At 39.7% G+C, this 19996-nt stretch overlaps 1 protein-coding gene across 1 annotated transcript in view; it reads left to right on the forward strand.

Annotated features, from left to right (window-relative positions):
- NPHP3 (nephrocystin 3) overlaps window positions 1–19996 on the forward strand; it is a 101219-nt gene that overhangs the window by 24890 nt on the left and 56333 nt on the right. Inside the window, exons 10-13 of the mRNA XM_075212453.1 lie at window positions 1215–1379; window positions 7717–7820; window positions 9502–9616; window positions 14463–14606. Of these exons, the coding sequence (XP_075068554.1) occupies window positions 1215–1379; window positions 7717–7820; window positions 9502–9616; window positions 14463–14606 (528 nt within the window). The remainder of the gene's footprint in view (window positions 1–1214; window positions 1380–7716; window positions 7821–9501; window positions 9617–14462; window positions 14607–19996) is intronic.

The following is a 19996-nucleotide window of genomic DNA, read 5'->3' on the forward strand; positions in this document are numbered from 1 at the left end:
TTCATCTTTATCGCCACATCTATCCAGATGTCTATCCAGACACATGGATCTCTCTCAGCGGTCCTGAGTATCACACTCCTCTCGCTCTGTCACCCCCGGCAACCACCAACCACTCCCCACTGTCACCCCCGGCAACCACCAACCACTCCCAACTGTCACTTCTCCTTCAAGAAATATATATTTTTTTTAAATCTTTATAAACACTTTTAACAATTAACAAATTAAATTAACAAATTAAAAACATCTTAGTATACCAAATTTCAGCCCTTCCTGAGTTTTTTTTTCCACACACACTAAGAATTTAGTAGGTCAGTGTATAACTCCGCCCAGCAGGTGGCGCTGCAGCAAATTTCAGCCCTTTCTGAGTTTTTGTCCACACACACTAAGAATTTAGTAGGTCAATGTATAACTTCGCCCAGCAGGTGGCGCTGCAGCTTGGCTTTTTTTTTTTCCACACACAGACACACGCCCCTAGGCTTTTATATAGTATATATATATATATATATATATATATATATATATATATATATATATATATATATATACAAGTTAACCCGTGCATGATACTCATGCATTCTAGTCAAATCAAGCTACTTAAGGTGTTAAAAAGGTTCTTGTCATGCTTTTGGGCCATAGCCCAGGCCTCAACCACCAACCACTCCCCACTGTCACCCCAGGCAACCACCAACCACTCCCATCTGTCACTTCTCCTTCAAGAAATATATATATATTTTTTTAAAATCTTTATAAACACTTAACAATTAACAAGTTAAATTAACAAATTAAAAACATCTTAGTATACCAAATTTCAGCCCTTTCTGAATTTTTTTTTCCCACACACTAAAAATTTAGTAGGACAGTGTATAACTCCGCCCAGCAGGTGGCGCTGCAGCTTGGTTTTATTTTTTCCACACACACACAGACAGACTAACACACGCCACTAGACATTTATATTATAGATATATATATATATATATATATATATATATATATATATATATATAATTAGTATAATTGTGTGTAATTAGTGTCAGCAAACTCTGCAGCACTTTATAGTTCCATCTCATCCAACAAATTATTGATTGGATTAAGATATGGTCAACTGGTGTTCTAAACTGAATTCTCAACCATGTTCATTGCACCATTCCTGGCCTTCAGGCCTTTATTAGCATGTGTCACATATAGGTATAAAAAAGTGCTTTTCTTCTTTGCAGGATTTGCTGGGTGGTGAGATCTCGGACCCTGAAGCCAAAGATGACCCAGCAGTTCAGGAAGATGATGACTTTGGAGATGTGCTGTGGGATGTTCATGATGAACAAGAGCAGATGGAGGCTTTTCAGCAGGCGTCTCACTCAACGTGTGAGCTGGGATTTGATAAAGTGAGTGCACATTGTTTAGTCATTTCAAAGTTATGTTTATTGTTTTATTGTTTTAAGATAAAATATTTTATGGGAAGCATAGCCTGGAAGCCATCAAGGCTGATCACATATTTAGGAAGGTTTCCAGACTTGAGGCCTGCCTACCTTCTTGTCTGCATATCGGCTCTTGGTCATTCTGGAAGCCAGGCAGTGAAACACCACGGCACCCTCCCACCAGCAACCTTCTACCTGGCGCTGGTTTCCACCAGAATTATCCCAGCAGTGAAAGTAAAGCAGATCTCGGTCCCAGACTGTGGAGTGCAGGAGAGCCTTTAGTGCCTCACCACCCCACCATCCTTAGTGGCATCAAACTCTATGGACAGCAGCTCCAAAATCATCTGTCCTTTCCCTGTATATGGGTGCTGGGCACAGCACAAGTCAATCCCACAAAAGGAACGGAGTACCCCGTTATCTGTGGACCTAACACAATACCCCCAACAGAGAAATAAAATCCTCAACTGGTCATCCATACAGAGGCGAGTTATTGGATCTCCCCATTCTGGAAATATAAACCTAAACCACCCAATCTCCATGGTCTGTGCCCTCCTCACCATGCAGAGTCAAATATATTAATGCATAGCCCACTGCACCTAGCCCTGCAGATTCACATAGGGGAGCGCCTGTCATCCACTCATTTGTATTGAAACATAGAAGACATAGTATGCATCAGATCTGGTCTATTAAGAGGTACCCCCACAATCACTTTCAATATAAATCGTATCAAATGAACTCACAGGCCTGATGTAGAGTTGGATGCAATTTTTTTTAAAAGGCAGGTGTAAATTATGTGCAAAATAGAAGTAGATTTGTCCAGGTCTGCATTGAACACATATGCACGAGGTTCATGACGTCATCCATCAATGATTATTTTGCTCCAGCCCTCTAGCGGGTACAAGGGATACCTCCTGACAGGCGCATATGCGTCTGTGTCCAGATCAGGCTCCTTTATATTTATGAGAAAATGCCCTTACAGTACTTGGCCTTCAATAGCACGCCTCCTTCCCTCCCTCTGTCTGCCTCTCTAAACGTAAGCAGTCGTAAGTGCTCCATAGCCTACATAGGGACTTGTGCTGACACATTGTTTTGCGTATACACAGAACCAAAATGTGTATTTTAATCACAAAAACACACTTGTGTCCAGTTGTGCCCCACAGTGCATAAATGCAGACCTATTGTAACAGATGCTGCACCACCACCTAGTGACCACTTAAGAATTTGCAGCCTTCCAGAATAAAGGGCGACTAAAGGAACTATTCCAGTCTTCACAGGATTGCCAGCTGATCTCCAGCTCAACTATTAGCTGCCTCTCCACTTAGAAAACTCGCACAACTCAAAGATCTTATCCAAGATTTAACCATGCACAGTTCAACATCTGAACCCATAAAAAGTACCTTCTCAGAGGTCACACACTATTTTACTAGACTGGACAACACTTCATCATAACAGTTGTCATCATCGTCCTATGGAGCAAGAGTACTTGCCAAGTCCTGCCATATCGGAGAAAGATGACCGCTTGGCTCTTAAAAATCACAGATTTTAAAAAATCTCTTAAATATCATCTTCAAAAACCTGACTTATCAAAGCAGACATTTCATCTTTAGCAGTTCACAACAGAAAACTAGAAAAATGGCAAGAAAGCTTCCAAAGGTTCCAGCAAGATGAGAACAGGGGCCTGGATCATCACCGCAATCAACTAGAAAACCTAAAAAAGAAAATTTAAGACCTTGAAAAAGGTTGCAATAAAATAAGAGTAAGGAACCTACTGGAAGCCATTACCTAGGATAATCTAGAAAATGCCTTCAAGGTCTATTCTCTGCTATGGTCCCTGACCTATCTATATGCCTGATCCTAATTTGCCCCTTGTTTTAAACCCGCGGTGCGAGCTTCAAGGACAAGGAGCTCATAATGGAAGCAGTGTGGGACCAACCACACATTCTGCATGAAAACAGCAAGCTTCAGCTAAGTGGTTAGCACTTCTGCCTTACTGCGGAATTGGTGGCGCTATATAAATAAATGATGATGATGACATTCTGCATGAAAACGGCAAGCTTCAGTTTTACTATGATTTGTCACTGGTAACCATTGCCAAAACTTACAAGAGCTCTTTGTGATGGAGGAATCTGATATAGGCGGTGTTAGCTTTTCAAACTGATAGTTAATCTCTAAGGTGAGACTGTTTTCAGAAAAATCTAAGAGAAGGGAAAGATTTGCTCACACATCTACAAGAATCAAGTCCCACCCTGCTTAGTCAAAATCCTTCTCGGGCCTGTGGGCTTCCGACATCAGTACTATACTCGGAGCATTATAATGTTACACCTAAATCCTGTAATCTTTTGACTCATATGGTTCTACGTGTCACAGAAGCCCATGTACTTTACCTTTTGTACATTTTACATTTTATACATCTTTTGGACTCCCAATTCCAAATAGTTAGGTCAGCATGGAGAAAAGGACTTGAACCTTAGGTAAATAAGTTTGGAGAACAAGAATATGCGTTCTCTAATAAGCCAAGAACATGTAGCAATAATGAGACTGATAAGCTATTTTATATATTCTGTTTTGGGGATTTGTTAAGAGACTCAACTAACCAAAGAAGCACTCGCTGTTATTTCAATCCCTTCTCAAACTAAAGAGCAATATAATCTTCCTCCAAAAGACACACTTCAAAAATGCTAATTATCCATCTCCTCTATAAAGGTATACTATAGCCTATGGCCCCTTCTCGTAGACCACGTGCCTATCCGCACGCAACAAATATGCTATGAAACTATCCGTGATTTCTATTGGTACTGCTAGTTAATACTTTCGCTAAATTCATAATTGAAGGAAATGCTAACTTTCAGTTATAACACTATTCACACTAATGCACCTTAACAACTATCCCAATTTCCATTCTAAAACACATTTAGTCCTCTTGTTTCAGCTGTGCCCTCTTCCATTTAGAATGTAAGCTCCCTAATGAGCAGGGTCCTTCATACCATTTGTTTTCATGTCTGCATTTATTTTGTCTACCTTGTATGTCCCTGTTTTATGTATGTACTATTTTCCCCACTGTACGGCGCTGCGGCGCATTGGTGGCGCCTTACAAATCTACAGTAATAATTATAGGTTAGTGAAAATAAAGATCCATGGACTCCAGGTTAAGAACCCCTGATCTACAGCCTTTAAAAGATACCCCAAGACCCATTACTCGTATAGACAAACAAAACTTTATGGGGCTGCAATTCTACTACATAGCTCCCTTCTCTTTGAGTTACACTCGTGCCATAAAGTTAAAGATAGACGATTCTTCATTTTACCTGGTAAATTGGAACCGGTGGAAATCACACTGGCAAATTTATATGGGCCGAATATGTGGCAAAGAAGTTTCTTTAATGCTTTTACGTTTTAGTGCTACACAAAACTTAAAAGGTTCATTTCTGATGGGGGGGGGGGGAACTTTAATACATTGTTGAACAATCTTCTAGATAAATCTAACAATAGCTCAAACCCACCCTTGCAAACTCAACAGACAGAAATATTCCTATATTTTTTTTATTTATAAAATAAATGATGTAACAATCAATTTAACCAATATTGAACACCTAATAGGATTGTTTCTTCACTCTTTCTTCACATGACAGATATAATCAATAACTAATGATATGCAAAATAAAGTTAGTGCAAATATGAATATATATACAAAGAGAACAAAATTATTATAGATTAGCAATAGAATACCAAACCTCAAAGAGACATTTAGTACAGTCACCTCCTGAAAGGACCCCGAAACTTTCTCAGCAAAAGGCTTTCCCTCACATACCAGGGTACCTATATGTAATTGAATTTATGTTAATAGTCTTCAGGTAATATGTGATACTCCATGCTTGCGATCTGCCAAATAAGGTTCTTAAGGGCTCTAGTGGTGGGAGGGTCAGGGTTTGAAACGAGCCTCTTTGACATATGGCGTGCTCTTAACCCATCCTCTCATCACTATATCTTCTACTCCTGTCTGCATAAAGGTTGCTGGAGGATAGACATAATAATGGACTGTAGTAGAATCTTCCAAATAATAAAGGATGAAACAATACAAGCAAACTCGTAGTCTGTCCACCCACTAGCCGCAGCTATGTTTAATCCCCTCGAAGGCCCAAAATGAAGATTCTCCTAAAATCCCCTCCAATTATAGACCGTAATTGCACACATCACTGCTGATTATTTCTCTGGTAATTTGCAAAGCGATGTTAGTCTCCCAACTCTTCAAGAAACACACAATGCAGTGATCAGAGGGTAGATCACCAGCTATGCAGCTCAATGTAATAAACAGCAAATAAAGCTCTTAGAAGAACTTACAGACAAGTAAATCCAAACACTCCCACAAACAAAATCTTTCAAGTAAAAATGATCAAATACTGCTCATAAAGTTTACTACCCTAGTTCCAGAAAATCTGCATTGTATATATCTCCAAAACGCAAGTCAATGCTTCAAAATTGTGACCATATACGCAGTTTCATATTTGGTGGTTCTCTTTATAAGTAATAGCCTACTGGAAGGGAATACAGACCCTAATCTTCAACTTTACTGGATTTACATCAGATTTGAATATTCCAAACTTACTCCTATGCACCCCTGTAGAAAATGTTGGCAAGCACAAAGCTAAACTTCTAAAGCACAAAAGGAGATCTTTGTGACCGAAGAAAAGAAGATGTTTTTTCATGAACTTCGGAACATAATTTATTTTGGGCTTTATTATTTTCTGAATTACTTCTGGACCTGGAATGTTATTTTATTTGGACAGCTACAGGACCTTTGGAAAGGTTATGGTTTGTTTTGGGTATGGTTACAAGCATTATTGGATTGAAAGCTTAGAAGATTTGATTACAGATGAAGACATCTGATGGTAAGTATTTGGGGCTTTATTATTTTTAATAAAGAGATGTGATTATAGAGAGGGAGTTGTGTTTTATTTATGTTTTTATTTTTATTAAACTAATCCGGTGTGAAAGAGGTTGTGTTTACCATTTTACTTTGTGGAACTACATGTCTCAGCGGGCCCAGGGTATCAGGGCATGGTGGCACTTGTGGTTCTCCAAGTGCCAGCATGCCCTGGCTGCCATGTGTATGCTGGTGTTTGTAGTTCTACAAGCACCAGTAAGCCCAGACTGTTAGTGGCAGCCCGGGCGGGCTGGGACTTGTAGTTCCAAAAGCTATAATAGTGTTTTTAATGTTTACATACTGTCCACACATTTTAGTCCTGGTGCTTTCAGCTGAACAGCCTGCAGTTGGACCACTGCCACGTGTCCCCCTTCTATAGTGACATAGTGGTTTGCATAGAGCTGGTTTTCACAAAATCTGGTTAATAGTGTTTATAGGGGGGGACCCGACGCTTTTTATTTATTTTTTTAATTTAATTGTTCTATTTTTAACAGTATACAGCCGGCGAGTCTTAATGTTGGCAGTGTGATTGTCTGCATTTTCACTGTCGGCAATCACATTGTCAGTATTTTATATGAATCAATAATTTTATAATATAGGTATTTAGGCTGTTAGAATTTGCATGTCAGTGTTTACAACGTTGGGTATTTCCTACTTGTCGGCATTTTAGTGTCAGTATTCTTTGTGTCGGTATTATTTGCATATGAATTATGATATGATTACCACCTAAATAAATTGTCAGCTTTGTTCAGAATTACAGCCATTATGGGATAAAAGAGATTGCACGGTATAATTATTAATATATGTGGAACATTTTGTCTGTAATAAATATGACAACATTTTCTCTAGATTTTGTCATTATAGGCTATAACTTCTATTACACAATATTGCTAGATGATACAGTCATCGCTAAAAAAATTATTTCTATGATTTTGATGTGTAACATTGGTTTATGCCCGTTAAAAATGTGGAAACATTTTTTTTCGAAGAAACACTTTAAAGTGTGTTTATTATAATTATTAATATTATTATTATTTACATTTAGGGACATTTATAAATTGCTCTATGGGCATAAGGTATGTCTTTGGGTATGTATTCTCATGGCAAGTCATAACTTATGGAAAGTGGGCGCAAAATACATTCCGCAGGTATTCTGTGATATTTCCACTTTTACAGCATCCATATAGTGCTCTGACAAGAGATGATCTTTCTATTTGTCTTAGTGCTGCAACATTTCTATGTCACAGCTATGTTCTTACATGCCTGTGACATCAGAAATATTGGTTTACATTTGGTACTATGGTCCAAAAACCACTACCAAACTGAGACAACACTTTTCTAAATGTACCCTACAATTTATTTTTGTATGTTCTGTTTTACTAGTATTATGATCGCTTGAATGATTTAGTGGCTGCTCCTGCACCTATTCCACCTCTCCTTATATCGGGGGGACCAGGCTCTGGCAAATCTCTTCTCCTCTCAAAATGGTATGTCCTGTTTTGTTACTTTTCAGACCTAATAGCCTGCAAGAACATTAACTCTACCCAACCTGTCACTGATAAGCACATAAATTCGGGTTGGGTACGAGTCATCGGTGCTGAATATTCCGACACCGATGACTTCTCCAATAAAAATGCGACTGTGTAAAAAAATGATGTTAAGAGAAGCAGACTTACCTTCTTATCGACGATGGAGATGTCCGATCAGCGCAGGATACTGACCGCAAGTGACTGCGACTACTGAGCTGTCCGGCAAGAGATTTCAACGTCAGAGCGACTTGTATCCATTTTAATTTAAAGAGGCAATGTTTGGTTAAGTGTTTAAACACTTAACCTGCAGGGTTTGACATTGCCGCTTTAATTTAAACACATAACCAAACATTGCCGCTTTAAATTAAAAGGGATACAAGTCACGCTGACGTTGAAGTCTTCTGCCGGACACCTCAGTAGTCGCAGTCACTTGCGGTCAGTATCCTGCGCTGATCAAACATCTCCATCGTCGATAAGAAGGTAAGTCTGCTTCTCTTAACATCATTTTTTTACACAGTCACATTTTTATTGGAGGAGTCCTCTGTGTCGATATGGTGGTAATCGTAAAAACGATTACCACCGCATAAATTCCTCATCATGATTATATTTCTGACATATTGATGTTTCTCTAAAAAGGTGGGATTGCTTTATGCAAAATTTAAATGCTCTACTCTTAATAAGGCACATTCATCAAAAGCTTTGCACATATTTCCAAATATTTTTTACTCACAATAGACAATGCAACTTTTGCATGCATTTTGAAGCATTTTCATATATGTAAAGGAAAAAAAGCTTACTAATACTATGTCTTCAAAAAGATACATAACCTTTTTTGTTGTGAATGAGATTTGATATGTCATGTGACACTTTCATAAATAAGTTCTGCTTTTATCCGACACTAAATTGTAGCAGAGCATGTATCTATCGTAAAATTAAAACTAGTAGTATATTTATTATAACAAAATAATTTATTTGAATGTGGTCAATAATACTTAATGTATCAAACTCACTCCATAAAAATAACATACAAAAAGGAAACAAAATATACAAAAACACACATAAACATTTATATTTCTACAAAAGTGTATCCTTTTTAGTTCTAAATGACCTATGCATGTAACATTGGCCTTTATTTACACTGATATTTTAATAATAATAATGTGCACAATTGATTTTGTAATAGGCCCATGAGGATGCGAGGTTTGTATTCATATGTTTGCCTTTTTATACATATATTGTCAATACAAATATACCAATATACCAATATACAAAAATTGTTAATATATTTGGTTATTGGTATACTGTACACATTAGCTGTAATTTGTATACTTAGAAGCACAGAAAAGGACAGAACATTTGTGGTGTGGAAACTAAAGACCTTAATGATACCCAACGTTTTTTGTTGAGTTTTTTTTATACTTCTTATTGTCATTATAAATTGGTTAAATTTAACATCAGTTTGTTGTAGCCTTTTTAAATGCATTTGATGTGTTGTTCTAATGCAAGCAGTTTTACAAAAAGCCACAGTGTGCAGTTTTATCCTTGTCATGCTGCAGTGGTGGTGTATTGTTGTTCTGTAGTATCTGTATGAACAATGGTCAGGTCAGCAGATTCTAATGGTAGTGTTTTATATATGCAGGATTCAGCTTCAGCAGAAACATTCACCAAGCACTCTTATGTTGTATCACTTTGTTGGAAAACCATTGTCAACCAGCTCAGAACCAGCATTGATAATAAAAAGACTGACTCTCAAGGTAACATTCCTTTTATTGTCTGGGTAATGTATGTGGCAAAAAGTGTACATATGAGAAGGAAAAATATGCTAAAGTCACATCCAGTATTGATTATCAAATTGCCTTTTTAGGTGTTACACAAGCAACTTCTCTAAAAAAAAAAAAAAAAAAATTGTTTAATCTTTATTTATTGAAAGCATATAGCTAGACACAAGTCCAGCAATGTCACAGTATAACATATAGATTACAAGGCTTCAATTTTCAAATATATCAATCTATAAAATATCTGGTAGAGTTGTAGTGCACCTAAACTGAACTGCTCATGTCCTGGAAAATGGCACAAAACTGTAATCAAAAACATTATTGTAAATAGATGGACTTTTACTAGCATTGCAGATATGTATTCATACACCTGGACCGAGTTGCAGACACACATTAACATGAACAAAGGTTACTAAAACATAAGACAACATTAAATTCACTCATAGAAATACATGTAACATTGAATGACATCTAGAAACACATTTTTTATATATTCATTACACACCAAATAACAATGCACATCAACAAAGAGTCAAAAATATTGAAATTGAGAATAAAGAATCTTTAGTTCTCTAAAGAACAAAACAAATAACTGGGGAAGTGACAAACAGTTGGGGGAATAAAGGGAGGAAGGAGAGAGGAAAGGAAAGCAAGAGGTCATTCAGGCCACATAAGAGTAGAGGACTGCCTCTTAAATTAAGTGTGGGAGGGAAGGATAGGAACAGTATACCAGAGGGGCATTCCAGAATTATTGGGGATACATAGTGGGAAAGACATATCAACTAGGAGGAGGAGCGAAGTGTAAGTTTGGAACAGTAAGCCTCAGATTCCTTAAATTCCAGTCATCTCACCCAAGTAGCTATGAAATCTGGGGTTCGGTCAGATGCAGGTTTAAAAAAGTGGAGATGTTGCCTATAGCAACCGATCAGATTCTAGTTATCATTTATTTAGTACATTCTACAAAATGATAGCTAACATCTGATTGGTTGCTACAGTCAACATCTCCACTTTTTCAAACCCGCAGTTTAGTAAATATACCCTAATTCGTCTAATCCATTCGATCACGGTAGGAGGAGAGGGTGACCTCCAGTGTACAGGGATCAATGCTTTACCTGCATTATTGAGATGTTTGAGGAGCGACTTTTGAAGGTCGATATAGGAATATTCAAGATCGACAGGATCCAGAAACCAGGGTCAGCCGGTACATCTGTCCCCATGGTAATTTTGGAGAGGTGAATTATCTCATCCCAATATGAGGTAATCTTTGGGCAACTCTACCAGATGTGTATCTGAGAACCAACGTCTGAGTTACATATCCAACAGAGAGAACTCCTGTGGAGGAAACTTGTTTTTTTTTATAATTTTTTATTTTCAGTGGTCAATCAAGAAAATACAGACAGCAAAACGATAACACTGTGTAGCATGCACAGTAAAATCACAACAGTTATTGTGGTGTATCGCATATTAGGAAACCTTTAGACAAAAATGACCGGTTTTTAAATTTTTAAAGAGTAATATAAAATGGGTGTAGGAACAAAATGGATTGTGGGGGAGGGGTGAGGGGGGTAGGACCACAAAGATAAGCACTGTAAGTATTTAGAGGATAACTAGGGTGTGTTGAGCCTATAGCAGAGGGGGAGATATGTGTCGGGAAGAGTTAGGGTCATCGCACATGGGTCAGGTCGGAGGACGTGGAGCGTTGAGGGGGGAAGGTGTGTTCCACGGCTAGCCATGGAGCCCAGACTTGACTGAAGACGTGGCCTCTATTGTGGAGGTAGTACGTAATCTCCTCCACAGCGGCCACGTGCCAAATCTGCTTCTTGAGAGCCAAAAGGGATGGAGGTGAGGTCTTTTTCCAATTAAGGGCTATGAGTGATTTGGCTGCTGTCAGGATGTGGGCAGTTAATTTCTTGGAGAATTTGTCCAGGTCTTGGGGAGTGTAACATAAAAGAAATATCCAGGGATCTTTCGGGATAGGAGCTTCAAAAAGGGTATTTAGGAAACTATGGACTGAGTCCCAGAAGGTGGTGATAATCGGGCAAGACCACCAAATATGAAACATCGTACCCCTTTGGCCACAGTCCCGCCAACAGCAGGGCGAGGAAGAGGGAAACATTCTATGGAGTCTTGTGGGAGTGTAATACCAACGGTAATAAATTTTGTAAGAGGTTTCCTTGAGTTTAGTTGATATGGAGCATTTAGCTATCCCCAGTCTCATGTCCTCCCAAGCCTCTTCATCCGGGGGAGGACCAAGGTCCTTTTCCCACTCGTCTTCATGAGGGTTTGGAGAGGGAAGGGCAGAAGTGAGAAGAATGCTATATATTTGAGAAATCATGCCCTTGTCCAAGGGATGTTTTCTACGAAGAGATTCAAATGGAGTAAGGTCCCGGAGGAAACTTGTTTAACAACTAAGGGCATCTATACCACCTTGTTAAGATCTTGTATTGTGTTTCAACTATTGAAGTGCTCTGTGAACATGCAGCATGAGTGGCTCATGCATGTTCACAACTTTTGTCCAGTGGATAGGACCTACTGTACTATGCAGATCCCCTTCCCAGGCTTCAACGAAACAGGGTTTGAAGGTGATCCTCTATAATAATTTTATAAATAGTAGAGATAGTGTGTTTAGGCGTGCTTGAGAGGGTGCAAATGGGTTTCAAAGGGAGTAAGCTGTCTATTAATCTTAGGTAGTAGATTTTGCATGTGTAGAAAAGAGCGTAATTGTACATATTTCCAAAGCTCAGTGGGGGGGGGAAGAGAGGACTCCGTTTGGAATGTAGAAAATATGCAGATGTTTCATCCATTGACCAGTTCGCCAAGCCTTAAGGCTGCCAATTTTGGTCCACGCTGAGAACGACCCGGGTCGGAGCCCAGGGGAAAAATCTGGGTTGCATAAAAAAGATGTCAGAGGGAAAATGAGAAAGGAAATGTTCTTACTCGCCGTGATCCCCCTCCAACAGCCCATTGTGGGTCCAACAGTTGGGTGCATGATTTTGGGTAAGCTGGGGAGCCACATGTGACTGGATAACTTATAAATAGCTTATTTGTGGCTTGATCATGTAGAAATAATTTATTGTAGAAATGTATTTCAATCAAAGGTGCAGGCACCAATGTATAATTTGAAATGCACTTATAGTGTTACATGGGGGGGTGTTTTGTATGCAAGTGTCATTGTTTGGGTTTGTACCATTGCTAGTGGAAGTCTGTTTGCTGATAGCAGGAAATGTTTCAGAAGTATTTATGTGAAGTGACAAACGCCTGTTTAGCCTGCACATCCAACAGGGGGCCGCTGCCTGGCGGTCTGGCGTGACTGTATCTTAGTGGGGTCTCGCAGCGTCAGTTCCCCAGAAGAAACCCGCTACTGGATGTCGGTAAGGACTCCAGTGGTGGCAGAATTAGTAAACCCCTCCTGCTGCGGTTAGGGGGGCGCATTTGAGATAACGAAAGGGAGCGGTGGCATAGTAAGCCCAGCCGGTTCCCAGCAACAACAGACAGGGTGGCATAGGCGGTCCGTCTTGTCACACCACAATATTAAACTTAATGAAACATTCAATTCATAGCCTTACACTAAAACCCACTGTTTACTCTCTTTCAACGTAGTCCACTCCAAGTGGTATATTTACTAAACTGAGGGTTTAAAAAAGTGGAGATGTCGCCTATAGCAACCAATCAGATTCTAGCTGTCATTTATTTAGTACATTCTACAAAATTGACAGCTAGAATCTGATTGGTTGCTATAAGCAACATCTCCACTTTTTCAAACCCACATTTTAGTAAATATACCCCCAGGGTTCTAGTGAGCATGGATGCTTGGTAAGAGCACCAGAAAAGAGGTAGTTGCAGACCTCCCTGGTGCCTATGTCTATAGAAAATGTCATGTTTAAAATGTGTAAACTTGGTCTGATGATTCTTGTTTTCGTTTACATCATGTGGATGGCCGAGAGGCATGTGTATAGTTTACCTGGGGAAGAGATGAAGCCGGGATGCACTATGGGAAGAAGGAAAGCCAGCAGATGCAGTGTGATGCTCTGGTTAATCTGCTGGGAAACCTTGAATCCTGGCATTCATGTGGTTGTTACTTTGACGCGTACCATTTACCTAAACATTGTTGCAGACCTAGTACAATCCTTCATGGCAACGGTATTCCCTGATGGCAGTGGCCTCTTACAGCAGGATAATGTGCCCTGCCACACTGCAATAAATTGTTCATGAATGGTTTGAGGAACATGAGAGTTCAAGGTGTTGACTTTGCCTCCAAATTCCCCACATCTCAATCCGATTGAGCTTCTGTGGGATGGAAAATCAAGTGCAAGCCATGGAGGTCCCACCTCCCAACTTACAGAACTTAAATGATCTGCTGCTGACCTCTTAGTGCCAGATACCACAGGACACTTTCAGAGGTCTTGTGGAGTCCATGCCACGACCGATCAGAGTTGTTTTGGTGGCGTGAGTGGGGCCTACATAATATTAGGCTGGTGGTTTTAATGTTGAGGCTGATTGGTGCATATTTCACTGTTTGTTTGTCCAGTGACTTTTTAAAGCACACATCCTTTCCAAATTTAGCTTCCCATTTGCCTTTCTTTTGAGGCAATTACATATGGGCATTATGAATAAGGGAAATTGTAAATATACATTTGAGCTTTGTTACAAAAATGCCTGTTTTGTATTTAGTTTAATCTTCTAGATTATATGTATGTTGCCTTCTAACTATGATTTTATCATGCATATGGTTTTATTTACTTGAATCATTATGTCATAATTACCAGTAACTCAGCTTGTCTGTAGAAGTATCTCACTTACATCCATGTGTTTGATTTGCTAACAGCTAATGCAACATTCCTGGTCGGTGTCATCATTCTCAATGGATCCTGGAAAGTTCTTAGAAGAATTTCCTCACTGGCTTGAAAAACTCTCCATTCGTTACCAAGGCAACATCATTATCATTATTGATTCCATTGATCAAATAGAGGTAAAATAAATTGACTGTTAAACAACAATACATAATTTTATGATATTGATGCAGGATTTTACAATATGGTAACATGTAATAATATTCAAGCATGGGGACACAGATATTACAATTTAAGTTATGTTTCACTGACTGAGATAGGTCATAATTCTCCTCTGTCAGCTTAACCCCTATTAATAGACAAATACAAATGTTAAATGCAATGGAAGAAATAAAAATGTGAATTCAATTTAAGCAACACATTTTAAAATGAATGTGTTCGATTGTTCAACTGACATTAATATCTAGAGATGCTCACTGACCCCCGTGTTTTGGTTTTGGATCTGGATTACCTTTGGGTTTTGGTATTGGCATTGGTTTTGCCAAAACCGCCCTTGCGTGTTTTGGTTTTGGATCTGTATTTTTTTAGAAAAATTGCTAAAATATGCTAAAATCACATCATTTTGCTCTTTTTTTGATCCTACATTATTATTAACTTCACTAACACTAATTTCAAGTCATTTACAGTCAATTTTGACCACCTCATACACTTTCAAACAAAGATTGCAGCAGTTCTTGCCAGTGATAAGAAAATGGCCATTGTCATGTCTGGGCATAAGACCAAAAATCCACCTCTTATGTGTGGAATTATTTTTACACAAATCCTAACAACAGTTGTCTAGCCAATTGTAGCGTTTTTAAAGCCACACTCAGTAGAGGTAGGGACCTTAACCATCTAGGATCCTCATCCATGTTACGGCATTTGAAGCGAGTTCATGGAAAGCTGTTGGGAAAATCAGAAACTTATGTTAAAAAAATAACAACAAGCAGTCCAGCATCATCTACGTCCCATCTCTCATCTAGATCCCAGCACCTGCAATCTACACCCCCAACACCTTCATCATCATCAATATCCTCACAAGTGATGGGAGTTAGTCTTGCATCCAAGTTGCTAAGGCTAGGTGACTCCTCCACTAACCATGATTCCTCTGAAGAATTATTGAGCGTTGGTCCTGCTGCTGCTGCTGGGGGTGGATCTTCAACCCAGAAGAATACTTCTAGTAGTTTACAACAATCGACTGTTAAACAATCCTTTGCTAGAGGAAGAAAGTAAGAAAGCTGTCACCCAGTCGCAAAGCGGATCACAGACGCCATGGGGACTATGCTGGTATTAGATCTGCGTCCAATGTCCACTATTAATGCAGCTGCTTTTAGACAGTTACTTGAGGTCTTCTGTCCCTACTACCAAATTCCGTCACGACACCATTTTACTAGAAATGCTATTCTTCACCTCTACTAGAAAGTTCGTAAAAATGTAATTATTGGACTACAAAATGCAATTCTACCCACTATACACTATACCACAGATATGTGGACAAGCGGAACTGGGCAAACTAAAGATTATATGACTGTGACAGCCCACTGGGTTGGTGATTCGCCTTTACCAGCTGGGACAGCAGCAGCAGCATGTACCCAAGTACATCACATTTTTCAGAAGTAGGTTACTCTGTGTATCAGCGGCTTCACTAAGATACATACAGCTGACAATTTGTTAGAAAAAGTAAGGGCTGTCATTGCAACATGGCTAATCCTGCTTGGACTCTCCTGAGCATATCTGATTTCTGATAATGACACCAATATTATGAGAGCATTACAGCGGGGGAGAATTCCATCACATTTCTTGTTTTGCTCACACAATCAACTTGGTATTACAGAACTTTTAAAACATGACAATGACATGTAGGAGATGCTGTTTGTGTCCCGAAAAATTTAGGGTCATTTTTGGGATTCTGCAACAGCATGTAGGAGAATGCAGGAGCTGCAAGAAGACTAGAATGTGAGGGGAATGTACTTTAGTCCAGCGAAGTAGTCACCTCTGAAGAGAGTGCATACACGGTTAGCTTGAGTCAAGTGATTTCCTTAATTATACTTTTTGAGAAGCAGCTAGAGAAATTGAAGGATGAAATAAAACTAAGCAAATCCGCTAACTATATTGTAATTGTAAGTAATTGTAGATCTAGGACTTAATTCGCTTCGCCAGTATCCAAGAGCTATCAACATCTTGTAATGATGTCTCCTCCTTCAGTTTCTCTGGCAACTGCTTCTCGAAAAAAAATTTTTTTTCCCAAGATACCCAGTGGAGATGCATATGAGACATTTAGACATTTGCTCTGCTGTAAAAGAATTGCCCAAAAATCGTGACAGCTCTGCCATAAAATGAACTACAAATTCCATGATGAAGGCCATTATCGGCAATTACATCAAAGTACACAGACTTCTGTGTATATATATATATATATATATATATATATATATATATATATATTTTATTTTGTGACAGAGTCACTGGGGTGAGGCTAAGTGGCAGAGATATGTGCCCCAAGCTCCCTGCATTGCGTACTTTAAAACACCTTGGAGAGTGTTTTCATGTGGTAACAAAACATGGTAAGGGTCCCTGGTATTATGTATGGAGAAAGAGAAGGGTGGGCTCCATACATAATGCCCAGTCCGGGTCTTCTGGTCTGCCAGACTCTAAACAGACTGTGAGGTGCCTGTAAAATGGCAGCTAGAATATACAATCATTGGCTCTCAACCTAGGGGTGAGGCCAGACGGCTTCTGTGGTTTGTGATTTTAGGTTAACCATTGTGGAAAGTGGAACTTTGGGTACACTTGTCACTGTTTTTTGTTTGTGTAACAATTTTTCAATTAGATCTGGGTTGTCCGCATGCGGCCCAGCATGCCTGTAAATGTGGCCCAGCAGGAGTTTTGGTTGTGGCAAGGGGGCAGCGCTGTTAATGAAAAAAAAAATCCTGCAAAAAAAGATAAGAAAATACTTACCTTGTGGTCACGCGGTCCCTCCCTGGTCTCCTCCTCCGTGCGGCGCTCGCAGTGAATGTCGGGCGTGACGTCATCACGTCCGACATCCATTGCGGAGCACAGCACATAGGAGTCACCCGTGCGAACTATAAGCAGCAGCTAAACGAAAAAAAAAACAAGAGAAGATGATCGGAGAACAAGCCGATTAAAAGGTAAGTTAGGGGTTTTTGTTTTTTTTGTTTTTTTTTTATTATTTCAAGGGACGCTGACTAGTGCTTAAACTCACCTGGTCCTGGAGCATCACAGACCTTATCTTCCTGTCTTAATGACTGCTGTATTGAAGCCCTTCATAAAATGTTGTAACAATATCACTTGATGTTTGACAGCAGCCATTAGCATGTCATTGAAGCACTGAGCAACAACAAGGAGCATTAGCAATGTTTTCTATGTTTTTTTTGGATGATCAGCTATCATTAGTGCTAGTGTATTTTATGTGCGGCCCAAAACAACTTGTCGCCTTCCAATGTGGCCCAGGGAAGCTAAAAGGTTGCACACCCCTGAATTAGATGGACAAGATAATTAGAAAGTAGAATCTCCAGTTAAGGTGGCTGCCTAGCTTGGCAGTTTTGATAAAATAAATTTATATTTTCTTCTCTCCTCTCGAGAGATTACATTTACATTGTAGCGTTAGACAGTGAATATGCCAACAATAATCTCAGAGTTCAGTCATTCAAGTTAGTCGTTCATTAGTGCAATGAAATTTTCACATATAAGACATTAGTTAACTAAGTAACCCTTTGGTGTTCTAAAAATATCGTCATAAACAATTTTAACTTATGATTTTCCGATACACTGAGCACCCACTACCAACAGTTGGCAGCAGAGTCACAGCACACTCATGCAGTAGTTTGTTCAATACCAATTAGAAAAGTTCTGTCACCTTAAGGCACTGATAAAGTTAAGGAAGGTTTTAACAGATATGCAAGATGTTAAATCTTATGAGCCAGACAATCAGTTTTATATGAACAAAATAAATCATTAAAATGTGCTAGCTGTATGTAAATATTATTTAACTTGAGAGTTTGAAAGCCGAACACTAGATGGCATCAATGTTAGCTAAGACTGTTACCCAGAGAAAATAGATATCTTGTCTAGTGAATTATAAACCGTTTACTACTGATATAGAGTAATGCAGAGAATGTTCAGTATAACCAAGATTTTTCAGCGCATCAGATGAAAAATGAAAATAAGATCTCCCGATTACACTTCGACTTTCAACCTACTACTTAAAAGCTGAATAGACAATCTCAAAAGGAACCTATGGTTAGGCATCTAGAGTCATTTATAAAGGGGTTATACTTTCCAGGCCAACAGTAGCATGTGCAGGATCTGTAGATGTAGCGGCATCCAGTGTCTCTAGTCCGTGCTGTGCAGTTGTTTCCTTGGGAGCTTAGTGTGCACGTAATGGGTACTGAGATCAAGACTGTCACCTCCCCCGTGTAGCAGGGTGAATTCAGTTCTCCTGATAAGCGGGGGTTCCCTGCATCTATGATACAGGGCACAGTACAGGTGTGATTCAGGCTCCTCCCCTCTCTTTATTCCTCATGTGTTGAGCTGGGAACAGGAAAAAATTCTGTGGTTTCTGCTACGCCGGCTAAGAGAAGTCACGCAATCCCCTGCAGCCCTCCGATCACACCTCCATTTACAGCTATCTTCAAATATTATGAGTTCAATAGGAGCCCTCGAGCAAAGAGCCAGTTCACTGTGTGGTCTCCTCCAACCTGTCGCACGCAGTCCACCGCATGGGCACAGTCTTCCAACAGGGTTATCAGGTAGACGCTAACAGCTTTACCCCCGTGCTGTCCCTCAGTTGGGTCACCACCATTCACAGCTTAATGAGTCCCAGAGATCAATTTGGTCTCCACTCCAACTCAAGATTTATTAGATTGTCGTGGTAGTCTTTTCCACTTAGATATATTTAGATTAGGCAAGGGATTTCACTTCAGCCTGTGAAGATGCCTTCACCAACTGGAGTGACTCTCACACAGAGCCAGACTCCGGGGAGGCAAACGAGTAAGCTCCGTGGCACAATATGGACCTCAGACAGGTCCTCGCACTCCTGGGCTTCAGATGAGCCGCAAGTTGTGTTAGTAGAGCATGTTGATACACTGATGTTGATGGATAAAGGGTAGCTGCACAGAGCCAATCTAAAAAGCGTCAATTCCAGATGCCCCGCCCACCGGAAGTCATCCTATCTGTTCTTAAATGGGACAAATCTCACTTTCATCTGACCAATCTCTCTCCCTCCTGTAACACATCTCTGGTAGTTGGGGGTCAACAACCTCAACAGCGGTTGCCCTACTGCCATATGGAACTGCACACTTGTGACGACGGACATCAGTCTTCTGGGTCCCACCGACATTTCTTGTAGACACAATAAACATTCCCTGGGATTTTCACCTGATTTAGCTCTTTCCACCAGTGGCGATGCTGCCACACACTCTCAAAAAGATAAATAGAGAAGGGGCCTATGTACTGTTGATGGTACCAAACTGGCCAAGACGCTTGTGGTATGCAGACATTCATGTCAGTG

The sequence above is a fragment of the Mixophyes fleayi genome, chromosome 5 (genome assembly GCF_038048845.1).
Source record: "Mixophyes fleayi isolate aMixFle1 chromosome 5, aMixFle1.hap1, whole genome shotgun sequence".
Classification (NCBI taxonomy): domain Eukaryota; kingdom Metazoa; phylum Chordata; class Amphibia; order Anura; family Limnodynastidae; genus Mixophyes; species Mixophyes fleayi.